Source organism: Dermochelys coriacea, chromosome 4 (genome assembly GCF_009764565.3).
Source record: "Dermochelys coriacea isolate rDerCor1 chromosome 4, rDerCor1.pri.v4, whole genome shotgun sequence".
Lineage (NCBI taxonomy): Eukaryota > Metazoa > Chordata > Testudines > Dermochelyidae > Dermochelys > Dermochelys coriacea.
The window spans coordinates 108,745,730-108,759,668 of NC_050071.1; the positions used below are offsets into that span (position 1 = coordinate 108,745,730).

The following is a 13,939-nucleotide window of genomic DNA, read 5'->3' on the forward strand; positions in this document are numbered from 1 at the left end:
GAACATGGGGTCTTGGTATGTAAAAAAAATTAGAACCACCCACTCTCACACATGGGAAATGGTTCCCAGGTTGAAGATACTTTACTAATTAAGTAGCTGAACCCTAGATTCATCAAAGTTAAGCATACAATACAGGATGTTCGTTCAATTTTCCATTTTTAATTAATCCCAGGAAGGTGGATTCTACCAATAACTTTGGAAGCAGAAAATTCCAAGTGATTAACCTCCAAGGGGAGAAAATACTTCATGATTTTAAACCTACCTGTTTAAAAAAAATCCACAAATAGATATAGATAATAATTGCATAACTCATATGGGAAAAGAGAAAATCACCTGTTGATCTTATTTAAAATTATTATGGGATAAACTCTGGTTTGAGTTCCAAGTACAGCCTAAATATGAAGCAAGTTGAGCACAAAGCTAGAGTATATCTGGAAATGCATTCCTGATGAAATGTACCCCAAACCTGACATGACACAAAACATGTTTCTTCTTGTTTTGCATAAGGCATCCTTCTCCCTCATGTAAAAGGAAGTTGGTCAGGGTACAGTGGGTGTGTTATGCCCCCAAATACTATTGTTCACACACAGAGCTATAAAAAAGCGCAGGTTTTGTGCACATCAGGCAAACACAGTCGCCAGCATTAAGTAAACATTTACCTACAGTTGCCACACAGTAGTATCCAAGATTACTATAGTTTTTCCCTCTCCACAGATTAATCAGTATTTATAGTAACTGTTTGGTAACAATTGGAAAATGGTGACTATTTTATGGCTTCTACAGTAAGATATTCCTAGACGGAACAGGAATAACTCAGATATAATACTTCACAGCCCTTCTCACAGCCTTTCATGAACAGCTTCCCTTGAGAATGTGGTACTATTTATCACTGGTCACACTTCACAAAACTTTTAGGTTAAGATCGTTCCCTGACAGCATTCTTGATTGTGATGTACATTGCTGCGCAAAAGCCCTCAAATACAATATTTAAATTCTGCCAGTAAAAGAGCTTTGACATTTGATGTGATTTCATTAGCCACACCTATCAATGAATTTGGAATATAGGGATAGAATATATATATACTTGTCAATGAGGAGAGGTTTGACATCATCTCTGGAAACTTAGACCTGAACAGATTAATACCTACTACAATTCTCTACAAATTATAAACATTTGACTACATAAAAGCCAAGTGATTTCTGAAAAGAATTTTGAATTTCAGATTAAACAGAGAAATGAAAGGAAGGCAATCAATGTTCAGAGTACTATTTCTGGTTGATAATTTGTTTGTTAAAGCTTTTCATTTTGGGGGAAATATTTTAAACCAACATTTTGAAATGTACTCTGACTCTCTGCCGAATGATTATCCTTCAGCACTGAAATTAAAGGCTGACAAGTTACAATTTGTTATATATCTTTGAAAGGAAAAAATAAGTTTAGATAAAATGATAAACTATTCTATGCTCACCTGGTAAGACGTTTAGGTTGAGGTCGCTCACCAAATTTCCTGTAAACAAACAAGAAGCCAGTAATTTAAAACAAACATTCTGTGATAGATTTTTACACTTAAATATTAGAATTTTCTATATTGCTGTATCTTCTTATTTCCTTGATTATTTTTCTTTAATTTTTTATGCTGACATAATTGTATATACACACACACACACAGATATATTTAAAAACACAGTACAAGTACTGATAACTCATTTATAATTCAGAATGTTTTAAATTGAGTATGTTCCATTTCTATTTTTGTTTAAAGCAAACCACCCCTTTACAGAATTTTTCTGTAATACTAAAGACATTTCTTATTCAAATAAATCAGAAAAATTACATGTTATTCAAATTTTAACTAAAATGAAAAAAAGCCTTCACTGTGAAATAGTTCTTAATAGACCAAAAGGCCTGGCAAATGAAATCATTCATTATTGTCCAGTTGGGGGGAGGGGGGAAATGTAGTACAATTCCTACTAATGTCCTTTTTTACTATGCCTTCTGCAAAAAGTCACATTTGCCTCATTTTTCTGAAGTTTACTTTAAACGTCCAAGTTTCTTAACTACATCAAAAATCAGAGATTATTTGCTATTACCACCTACTAGAAGTGCCAGTAAGAACTGTTACTAATCAACACAATGACAACAACATTACTAATATTGTGATCATCAGTTGTCTGATTCTGAGCTGGCAAATACATTGCACTATAAATACTTCACATGAGAATCACTTTTCTAAGAAACTGGGTTTCCCCCGCCCAGTAACTTCTTAACAGTAGGGTTGACAAAGTTTATTATATACAATGGTTTAGAGACTCAAGAAAAGTTAGGTTCTCAGCTAACATGAAGGTATAGATAGGGTGATTAAGAAACATCTAATAATCAATTAGCATTGTGAGGTAATACTACCTCACCACAAACTTTAAGCTAAATCTTCCTAAAAATATTAAAGTATGTAAGAAAATGCATACATGAGTTGTATAGAAACATTCTCTTCAGTAATACAAAGCAAACCAAAAAGATTAAGTCAGAATTGTCAAGAAGATTTGAGAAAAGGAAGACAAGAATATTGCTCCCCTGCCTCAAAACACGTCTGTTCCTATGTTCAATCTCTTAAAGGAAGTACAATCACAAGCTAAAATGAGAACAAGAAACATGTAGCAGCTAGCTCAACACCCTTCTACCTAAAAATAAATGATATGAGACAAGGAAGTCAATCATGCAATGAATACACAGCCATTACTGGTAAATACACTTCAGAATGGCAATGTTCTTGGTTCAGTATATCATAAACAGATATATCTTTCCCTTTATGCTTCATGAACAATAAAACAAATCCATCTATAATAGCGCTCTACAACATTTGAGGCTCCCTATTGCAATAAGGAGGATGAGACCTAAAATTACATGACAAGAGATCCCCTAATTTATGGAGCAGATCTGCACTGAACTTTGTAGCAAAGCAAGTACAACACAGTAATGTTAACTGATTATGCAATTATTGAAGTAATTCCAGAAATGCACCACAAAGTGAAAATATACAATTAATGCATATAATTTAATGTGCATTGTAAGAGAGGAATACTATCCTGCTTAGGAGACCACCAAAAGAGAAAAACTATAGGGGACAGGCAGCAGCATTAATTTAAGGTGATTAAATCAATTTAAAAACACACCTGAAATATTAAACCAGTTCAACTTTCTGTGTAGACCAGACCGTAGTGTTTTGGAAGACATGTCTGTTTTAAATGAATCTGCAAGCTTGAGTGAAGGATTTTGCATTAGCTCTGAGCAGATGACAACCATCCACTCTCTGAAAATCAGGTCTCTTTAAAGTATCTCAATTTGGGCACCCCAGAATTGAAGTATCCAACATCACTAGTCATTTTCTGAGTGTTGACCTAAAACCTAAAAAGTGTATAAAAATTAATTTTACTTATTATTTATGCTTTGTTTCTTTTTTACATTTGTCTCAGCTTGAATAATGAATGCAGATTGCTCAATTTCACTTATTTTTATGATCAGTATAGAGCTGCTTTCACTTTATTTCTTGTGTGAAAGCCCAAATTGTGACTGCCTCTATTAAATCAAGCTGCCTTTTCTACAACTGTGTTATCTCAGTCCCCTTAAGCTGAAGTCCATGGACAGGTGAATGTCATATATCATGGCATTTTTCAAATGAAAAAGAGGATGCTACCCTCTATGTTCTGAGCATTTCTTTTCTCACTACAAACAGGTTCTAAAGTCCAAAGCTTTGTATGCACAAATGACCACAGTCACAGCAATATTAATATATAATTTACTGTTTGTAATGTCTTTTGGGATGCCTTATGCATGGAAAGCAATGTGAATAGATATTATTTGTATCTAACTGGCAGCAAGGACAGAAGTCTCTTACATATGGTGCTTAGCAGACTATTGGTGTTCAGTGAACAACATAAAGGGCTCCACACACTCAGCAGCACAATGGACCCAAATTCCACAGCAGGTAACCCATAAATGCACTGCAATATTAATTATGAAAAAATCAGCAAATTAATATACTGTTTAGTTGATGTGAAGTAACATCTTCTATGGGATCTCTAGATAAGGGCAAAAGTTTCCCAATAAGGCTGAATGTTGAGAATCCCTATACAAACAATACTCAGCTTCTGGAGACAGTATATGATAGCTGGGTAAAGCTCCACCCTTTATGGGCCCCAGCTGCTGCCACACCTCTACCTTGGCCAGACAGAGCTCCGACCAACAGTAGCAGTTCATCAGCTTTGGCCCTTGGCTGCCACAACCTTTCCTCTGCAGTTTCTGCACCTCCATTGCACACTTTGCATCCTTGGTGGAACAGAGTTCTGTCCAGTGTAAGTGGCTCATTTTCAAAACCCCTGCATACCACATTCTCTCCCCAGGGCATACACCTTCAATGTAGGGCAAGGGTGGTCTTGACAAGGTAGGACAGTTGTTGTATCACATGCTGGCTCCTGCTTTTATGGCAGCTAGGTGGGACAATGTGCTGTTTAGGTAATTCACTGTGAACACAAAAAATTGTGTTCTTGTGAACACAAAAAATTCTCCATGCTGGATGTCGGACTCAGACTGTCTTTTTTGGGAAAACTTCAGCCAAAATGGTTCAGCCATTTCTGAGAACAAGCCTAGAAAAAAAATAATGTGTTGCTCCTGTTAAATTCTGGCAACCCTTTCTTTTAACAGCTCTCGCACCCCAATGTTTTAGAACAGGGACCTGAAATTTGGCAGGGATTAACATTTGTGCCAACAATGTGTCTTTCACCATCCACATGAAAAATGCCCAATTTTAGAAGTGGGGAGAGGCAAGACACTGAGATTGGACAAGCCATCCATGGAGGGAGATTGGGACTGGGCGCCACTGGGGATGAGGAACTTATGAGTGAGGGGGAGGAAGAAGGAATTGGGTGTTGAAGGGTAAGACTGGGCCTGGTGGGCAAGAAAACTGGGACTGGGAATCTGGAGGGGTAAGACTAGGACTTGCTGAACAAGGACACTAAGTCTGGGATCAGAAGCCTGAGGAGTGATGACCAAGACTGGCTAGGTGAGGAGAACATGAATGGAAATAGGAGAAGGCAGAACTGGGACAGGGTCAGGTTGAAGGGGACACGACAGATGGGGTAATGCTTGGGGGGAATGGGCAGAAAAGACCATGCACACTAAAATACACTTGTCTCCAGAGCCTGGAATGGAACCCCAAGATTCTTGGTTCTCACCTTTCCCCCCTCTGCTTTCTGCAACTATCCGTGAAACCTACTGGCAAAGTGCCCCACTCCCTTTAGACCAGTGGTGCCCCAAATTTTCCCCCCATGCCCACCCCAGCCTCGTTACCAGTAATGGCATGTGTCCGCGCACGCGTGCACACACACACACACACACACACACACACACACACCCACCCTGGGCCGGGTACTGAGTCACAGCTGGGCTGGGGGCCGCAGCCAGGGGTGGAGCCAGCAGCTGAGCCACAGCCGGCAGCTGAGAGCAGGAGCAGAGCTGCAGCCAAGGTCAGGGGCCAGGAGCGGAGCCGGGGCCGCAGCAGTGGCCTGAGAGGAGCAGACGGCAGAGTGGGGCTGGATGGCGCTCTGGCCCATGCCCAGCCATGTTCCCCGGACATTCCTCTGCACCCCCCTAGGGGGGTATGCCTCACAGTTTGGAGACTACTGCTCTAGCCAGAGAGGATGACAACCTTCTTCTGCATCAGTTACTCTTTTAGCACAAAGGGTAGAGGTCTGTGTGTTGGATCTAAAGGTTTCAACCATGCTCAGGACCCATGTGGTATCAATATGATGCCATGTGACTGAATTTCTATGTTTTCAGTTTGCATTTTAAAAAACCTAGGAAATTACACACAAGAACTATGTAAAACACATTAAGGTTGCAATGTCAAGTATTCCAAAATTAGGAAATGCCAGAATTAAGACTGCCTGTGCAAAATCCTTAAATCAACAAATCATACCTGTTTTTACTATTCATTCACTACTCCATTCGTAACAAGCCTAATTCAAAAGTCTGTATCACTGAATTTTGACTAAAGTTCTCAAGCAGCATTTTTCTTACTTTGTCTATTTGTAATTTTTGATTATTATTGAGAAAAATATTCCTTCAGTTTGCATGTGTATGGTGAAATAAACATTTACTGATAAAAAATGAATTCTTCCAAACCTACATATAATGCTAAGTATGCTGAAAAATCAGGTCCCAAGGGTCTCAAGTTGGGCATTCAACACATTACTGGGATACCTCAGGCCCAATCTTTTAACCACCATGAAATACGGAAAGATTAAGTTTCACTGAGGTGCCATGTATGAATGAGTGCAACAGTGTTTGTGTCAAAGAGAAAACAGGTCCTAAACAGCTCAAGAGCAGACACTTGCACTTGATTCCTCAACAGAAAACTGGGTGAAGAAGTGTGTAATTCAGTGACATCCTCAGGCATAATGGTGATGAGTATGGTAATAAGTAGCTAGAGCAGATGGATTCTTAGCCTGACTTCTAGATCAGGTAACTGAAGATAAGAGAAGAAGGTTAAAAAGTTACCATGTATCTGCATGGCTCAGGTGAAGTAAACAAAGGGAGAAAAAAACCTGCTTGATGGACAAGCAATAGCCACTATGAGTTCGTACAAAGCTTACTGTACAAACTTCCTTGTTATTACCATCAAGTAGCACTCCTTCAGTGTCATCATTTGTGGAAACACTAGAATAGACAAGGCCCAAACATTTTTTACTTACATGTCATATAACCTTCTGAACAGTGTTAGAAGATGGGGATAACAATGCCTGAGCTTTCCCTACACTAATGTTGGGAAAGGAGGTTTACCAAGCTCTGCATTGTATGATATCACATTTACCATAAGGAATGGTTTTCAAAACTATTTTTAAATTTTGTTTCATACTAGCTAAAGTCTGTCAATCTGGGGTTTTAAACTACCATTTGAGAGTCCCAATAGATGAAAAGAGAAGATAATCAGATACCAAGATGATCTGTAGCAATGTCAAGTGGAAATTGTAGGAGCAGTATAGCTCCCTTCAGAAGATGAGAAACAGTTTCTAAGACATCAACAATTGTTTAGAGCAACCAACACAAAGGCATACGCCCCCATATTTAGTTATCAATAAACTAAAACCTTGAGAAAGTTATTTTAAGTAAAAATGAACAATTTTATATTAGTTCCTGCTACATCTCTATATTGACTACTAAAATAAAAAAATGAATTTTAAAATTTTTTTGAGTGTCCTGATTTCAATGGTATCAGAGAAGTCCCTTCATGGAATCCATAATTTACATTAATTTCTGCAGCTATTTCATTCTAAATTGTGTAGACCCCAGTGTAGGATATCCAATCTACTCTGCTATGAAAGTTAGCTCAGTAGTGAAATAACCCCAGTATATTTACACTTTTCCTTAAACTATACTAAATGAGGATTTCAGGGATTTGAAATGTTACTGTAAACATCTTATCTTCTTCAAAGTGCAACATTAATTATCCTTAAATCAATATTTAATTTATTCATTTATACTGCTCCAGGTTTAAGGATTAAAATGTATAAAAAATTAAATGGGTATGTTGTAATTCCATTTCCCCATGTAACTTTGATATACTACAGAAAATAAATTTTGCCGTATGTATGAATTCCAACAAGATTCCTAATTATAATGGTACCACAAATTAGTAGCTTATCGAGGGCATGAATGTAACAAAAACGTGAACACCGATGCTCAACTGCTTTTTTGCTCCCATTCGTGCTATTCTTTATGGTTTATACTCACTTTCACATCACAGAGCTGGAACAGTACCCAGCAATGAGATACCATTACCAACGCCTATTTTCACTTGTTTTAACGTATTCAGAATTCCTTGGACCCTCTGTGACATTATGAGTGTAAAAAGAAAATGGTACGGAGTTTAGGCGTAGAAGTTTCTGGTTATCAAGGAATAAGGTACAGATTATCAAGGGGTGCAAAGTTCAGTTTAGGAGCGGGTGGCGTAAGGAATACATAATCTGCAATCTCCCCGATTGGGGGTAAAAGTTTAACGGGTCAAAGTACAGACATTGAGATATGGGGGTATGTTGTCCATATAATGGCTATGTTCAGGTGTATCTCATTGAAAGGTGACAGGGCCAGAAAGAGTTAGTTAACTCACAGACTGACCTGATCCAGGCCGAACTTTAGAGACTGGTTAGGAAGATATGTAAATGAAAAGAGCTTTGAAATGCAAGCCTGTATTGTTAGAGATAGAAGAGTAAATGTTTGCTCAGGTCTTGTGATGTAAGCAAACAACTCTTGTCTATGGCTATAGCTTTGATTCAAAGATCAAAAAAAGAATATTAACATTTAGGAAGATACTTGAGTGAAATAGTACTATTGTCTATGTCTCTTTGAAGGTCGTAATAACCTGTATCTGAACTGTTTAATGGATAAATTATCCTGTGCTAATTGCCATGATGCTTGGAAGAAGGAAAGTTAAGCCTATTGTTTTCTCAGGCCAAAAGGCTGCAGGAAATGTATAGAAACCTTGGGATATATGATCCTTCTTCATCTCAGATCTGCTTTGGGTTTCAAGGGGGGAAACCTTAAGCCATAAGGATTGAGATCCCCAGTCACTGAATGGAGTCACCCTGAATATGGACATTGGACTATAACCTATGGACTATTTCTAAAAGGACTTTTGGCAACTACAAGCTCATCTCTGCTATGTATCTGAACCTCAAGAATTGAACTCAAGTCTGTATGTATATTGATCTTTTAACCAACACGCTCTCTTTTTTCTTTTTTAATAGAATTTAGTTTAGTTAACAAGAATTGACTATAGCGTGTATTTTGGGGTAAGATCGAAGTTATAATTTGACCTGGGTCTGGGGCTTGGTCCTTTGGGTTAGGAGAACCTTTTCTTTTATATGATGAAATAAGATTTTCAGAATTTATCATCATATATTTGACATGTGTGTCTGGATGGAGGCCTGAGGCTGGGTACTTTAAGGGAACTGCATTATTTGGACTTCTGAGTAACCAGTGAGGTACTATAGAAGCTGTTTTATGCTGGCTTGGTAAATCTAAGTATTGGAATATCCACCAGCGTTTGGGGTTTGTTTGCCTTGTTTTGTTTGCAGTTCACCCTGATTGAGTGACCTTAGCTGGATCCCACAGGCAGCACTGTCACACCCTCACATGTATAAGTCCAAGTTCTCCAATACGTAGATACAGTAAGACTTCCTGAGAGACAAATTTTGAACAAACAACTTGCTATGTCTTCCCGGTTCAAGACAGCAAGAATTACTCCCGTAAAGTTTCCTGGCTAATGAACAGGGGCTGAAATATACTGTCACTTTAGATTTTAAAATATTATAATATATGGGAGGTCGGAAACCACAAAACAAAATTCACACATGCAGCCTATTATGCTAATAAGCCCCAATAAATGTCTGATACAGGCACAGTTAAAAATCAGAAAACAGCCCATGTTACTGAAAACAAACACAAAATATAACAATGCAGAAACTCTGAAGTAAAATAAGAACAAAATGTCTTCAGTCTTCCCTCAAAGGAGCCAGAACTATATTATAGCAAATATCTAGACTTCTTTCTAAAAGATATGCTGTAGATCAAACAAAGTTAAGGTCTTGATGCAGGTTACTAACTTCTTTGGCCTGTGTTATAAAAGAGATCAGACCGGATTATGCAAATATTTTCTTCTGGCCATAAAAATCTCTGAATATCCTTGTGAACAGAATTCAAAAGGAAAAATCCCTGCTTCCTTCCCAGAGGGAGAGCTGGCCAAAACACGAAAATCCCTTCCCATGAAAAATTTGGGTTTTTTTGAAAGAAAAAAATTGCCCTAAAAGTCAAAAAAGCAGAATTACTCACTGGAAATGGGTTTTTTTTAAACTCCATTCTGGGAGAATCAAAACTAATGTTTTTGGCCACCCGCCTGGAAAATTCAACTGTCTTAACAAGGGTGTGTGTGTGTGCTCTCATCAATTTCATGGGCGGAGCCCTCAGGTACAGCTTTTATCAATTTCACTTGCAGAATGTGAAATTGACAAGAGCCTTCCAGGCAGGCAGGCAGTAATTTTGATTTTCCCCAATTAGAAAAAAAATTTTTTTCAGCAAATTTAAATTTTCTCATGGAAAAATTTCAGTTTTGCAAAAATGGCATTTTTTGTAAGAAAAAAACATGCTGATGAAAAATGCGCAATCAGCTCTACACAGAAAGCATGAAGCAGATGTTCAAAAAGGCACAGAATATGACTGGTACAATTTCTGCCCACAAAATTTTCACCCACAAAATTGAACAACAGAACATTTTTCACTAGCAATTAAACTTCAGGCATAAATCAGGTCAAATTAGGGACAAATTAGGTCAATCAAAAGCATGTTTCACTTTATTATAAAAACCACTGAATAGTGAAATGAACTGAATCTTGTTTTAATTGTAAAAATCTCAAACCACCGACGCATTAAAATGTGGCTAGTATTGCAGGGAGAGATTGTCTATACTACGGAACATCTTTAGAGGGTTCAGACAACTTTTCATGAGCCAGAAGAGAGATTTTTGTAATATTTCAGATGGATGCTTAGAGACGGTATTAACCTCCAGATTTCGGGTTAGGAGGAAACTTCCCTTGAGAAAAGTTATCCTGTTGCCTAGTGCAAGGTTTCATGCACCTTCTTCTGAAGCCTTTGGCACTGGTGACTGTCAGAAATAAGATACTAGACTTAGATGATCCAATATGACAATTCCTAAATGTGTTTATCAAGTGAGGATTCTCACTCTTTTAGATGTCAATCTAGTGCACGAAGTAGGGGACTGATTCCACTCTACTCAGGAGTTATGGAAGGTGAGCCCTGTGAAGTGTGTGCTCATTACTGGAGCAAGGCAGCTAAAAGAACTAAACTGTACATGGAGGATATAGGGATAAAAGAAGGTTTGGTTTTAACTGCTAGAAGAGAGTAACGCTTGAAAGACAGAGAACCTTGAACGGGACTCTAGATTTTCATAAAATCGGTGGATGAGTTTTGATACACTCTATGGGGATCAACAAGAAGAAAGAAAGAGAATTTCTGGCTTCTGCCAGAGCAGCAAGAAGGAAACTTCGCAGACTTGGGAGCATGACAATACAGCATTTTTTGCTCATTTCTGCAAATGGGCAGTACACTGAGGGTCCTTAAAGGGAAACTATGGGAACTGGCATTCCAATGAACTTTGGGTGACATTTTGGTTAGTGCTTGAGCATACAAGAGGACTTTTAAGCATTCATTTAAAAACCAAGTTTCTCAGCTGGCAGATGCGATTATTTTATAAATACACATACAAGTAACCATATGACACAAACATTGTCACAGTAACAGTTAAATTTGAAAAAGTGAAAAAATAATAAATAACTTGAGCTTGGTTGAGAGGCAATTGAAGGAAAGTTTCTATTATTACTTTTTTTAAAGGAACTAACAAAATCAGTCTGACCACTGTACTTTCATGTTTTCTCTCTCCCCACAACACTTTGTAAGTCACTTGTGGGTTTTTTTAGATTGCAAGATTTTTGTACAGGCATCATGTCTTCTTGTATGTTTGTACAGCACCTAGCACAATGAGGCCTTGATCCTGACTTGGACCTACCAGCGCTATCACAATACAAACAAAACATTTTTTTAAAGTATATAGTGTGTTGCTATGTTGTTCCAAGTCCTAGTCTTGTCTATTGATGACCCTTGTACCCTACATATTCACATTTGCAATAGAAGAATTCACTTTACTAATAGTATTTTTATAAATTTGGCTTAAGGTATTGCTACTGGCACAAGGTTCAATTAAAAAGAAATGCGGAGAATGAAATTCACAGTTGCCTAGTAAGTATTATATTTATGAAACTTGTATGGGAACTAATATTTTTTCTGCAATTAATTGGCTTGAGCAAAAGGTACATCTGATGGAATCTTTATTTTTTAAACATATTGGGACTCTACTTCTCCTTTACATATTTTGTCTTTTTTCTGATCTCTCTCAGGTAAAATTTAATTATCACTTGGTAAGAGGTGTGCCAGTTTTTTTTTTATAAAAATATGTAATTAAAATTACTGAATATGGGAATGCAACAGATGTAATATATATGGATTTTAATAAAGGATACAGTCCCATGAAATCCTGAAAATGTATTCAAATTAGTCTGGCTGTGACAACATCATGTGGAATTAAAATTGGCTAATAATAAAGCGCAATGAATCAAATTGAAAGGGGGTAGAGGTGTTAGAGAAGGGACTATCTTTTGCCATCAGAATTCAGCTAGTTATTAAAATATTAATACTTTTGAAAGTAGGAGTATACTCATTAAATTCATAGTGATACAAAATTGGGAGGAGTTGCAAACACTAGTGGGGACAGAAAAATGGTATCATGCAGAAGAAGTTTAACTTGTAGTCAAGTTTTTCTGGGTGCAATTCCACACCAAACACACCACTCAACATGCATATTTGAAAAAGCAAAATTAAAAACCAATTTCTGCTTAACAAGACATTTAATTAAATCAAACTTTACATATAGCCTGAGTGAAAAACTGTCTGCAAAACTAAAATAACCTTAACTCTAACCCTATAGAGACATCAGCCCCAATTCTTCCCTTTTTTACTATAGTTCACAATTATGGCCTGATACTGCAGAAGTTTGCATGGTTAATGGTATAGAATCATAGAATATCAGGGTTGGAAGGGACCCCAGAAGGTCATCTAGTCCAACCCCCTGCTCAAAGCAGGACCAAGTCCCAGTTAAATCATCCTAGCCAGGGCTTTGTCAAGCCTGACCTTAAAAACCTCTAAGGAAGGAGATTCTACCACCTCCCTAGGTAACGCATTCCAGTGTTTCACCACCCTCTTAGTGAAAAAGTTTTTCCTAATATCCAATCTAAACCTCCCCCATTGCAACTTGAGACCATTACTCCTCGTTCTGTCATCTGCTACCATTGAGAACAGTCTAGAGCCATCCTTTTTGAAACCCCCTTTCAGGTAGTTGAAAGCAGCTATCAAATCCCCCCTCATTCTTCTCTTCTGCAGACTAAACAATCCCAGCTCCCTCAGCCTCTCCTCATAAGTCATGTGCTCTAGACCCCTAATCATTTTTGTTGCCCTTCGCTGTACTCTTTCCAATTTATCCACATCCTTCTTGTAGTGTGGGGCCCAAAACTGGACACAGTACTCCAGATGAGGCCTCACCAGTGTCGAATAGAGGGGAACGATCACGTCCCTCGATCTGCTCGCTATGCCCCTACTTATACATCCCAAAATGCCATTGGCCTTCTTGGCAACAAGGGCACACTGCTGACTCATATCCAGCTTCTCGTCCACTGTCACCCCTAGGTCCTTTTCCGCAGAACTGCTGCCGAGCCATTCGGTCCCTAGTCTGTAGCGGTGCATTGGATTCTTCCATCCTAAGTGCAGGACCCTGCACTTATCCTTATTGAACCTCATTAGATTTCTTTTGGTCCAATCTTCCAATTTGTCTAGGTCCTTCTGTATCCTATCCCTCCCCTCCAGCGTATCTACCACTCCTCCCAGTTTAGTATCATCCGCAAATTTGCTGAGAGTGCAATCCACACCATCCTCCAGATCATTTATGAAGATATTGAACAAAACGGGCCCCAGGACCGACCCCTGGGGCACTCCACTTGACACCGGCTGCCAACTAGACTTGGAGCCATTGATCACTACCCGTTGAGCCCGACAATCTAGCCAGCTTTCTACCCACCTTATAGTGCATTCATCCAGCCCATACTTCCTTAACTTGCTGACAAGAATGCTGTGGGAGACCGTGTCAAAAGCTTTGCTAAAGTCAAGAAACAATACATCCACTGCTTTCCCTTCATCCACAGAACCAGTAATCTCATCATAAAAGGCGATTAGATTAGTCAGGCATGACCTTCCCTTGGTGAATCC

General features: G+C 38.3%; 1 protein-coding gene across 6 annotated transcripts in view; it reads right to left on the minus strand.

The window, feature by feature from the left end:
- RBPJ (recombination signal binding protein for immunoglobulin kappa J region) overlaps window positions 1–13,939 on the minus strand; it is a 90,156-nt gene that overhangs the window by 32,524 nt on the left and 43,693 nt on the right. For all 6 annotated transcript variants that reach the window (XM_038399482.2, XM_043514048.1, XM_043514050.1 and 3 more), the window contains one exon: window positions 1,470–1,508. In XM_038399482.2, the coding sequence (XP_038255410.1) occupies window positions 1,470–1,508 (39 nt within the window). The remainder of the gene's footprint in view (window positions 1–1,469; window positions 1,509–13,939) is intronic.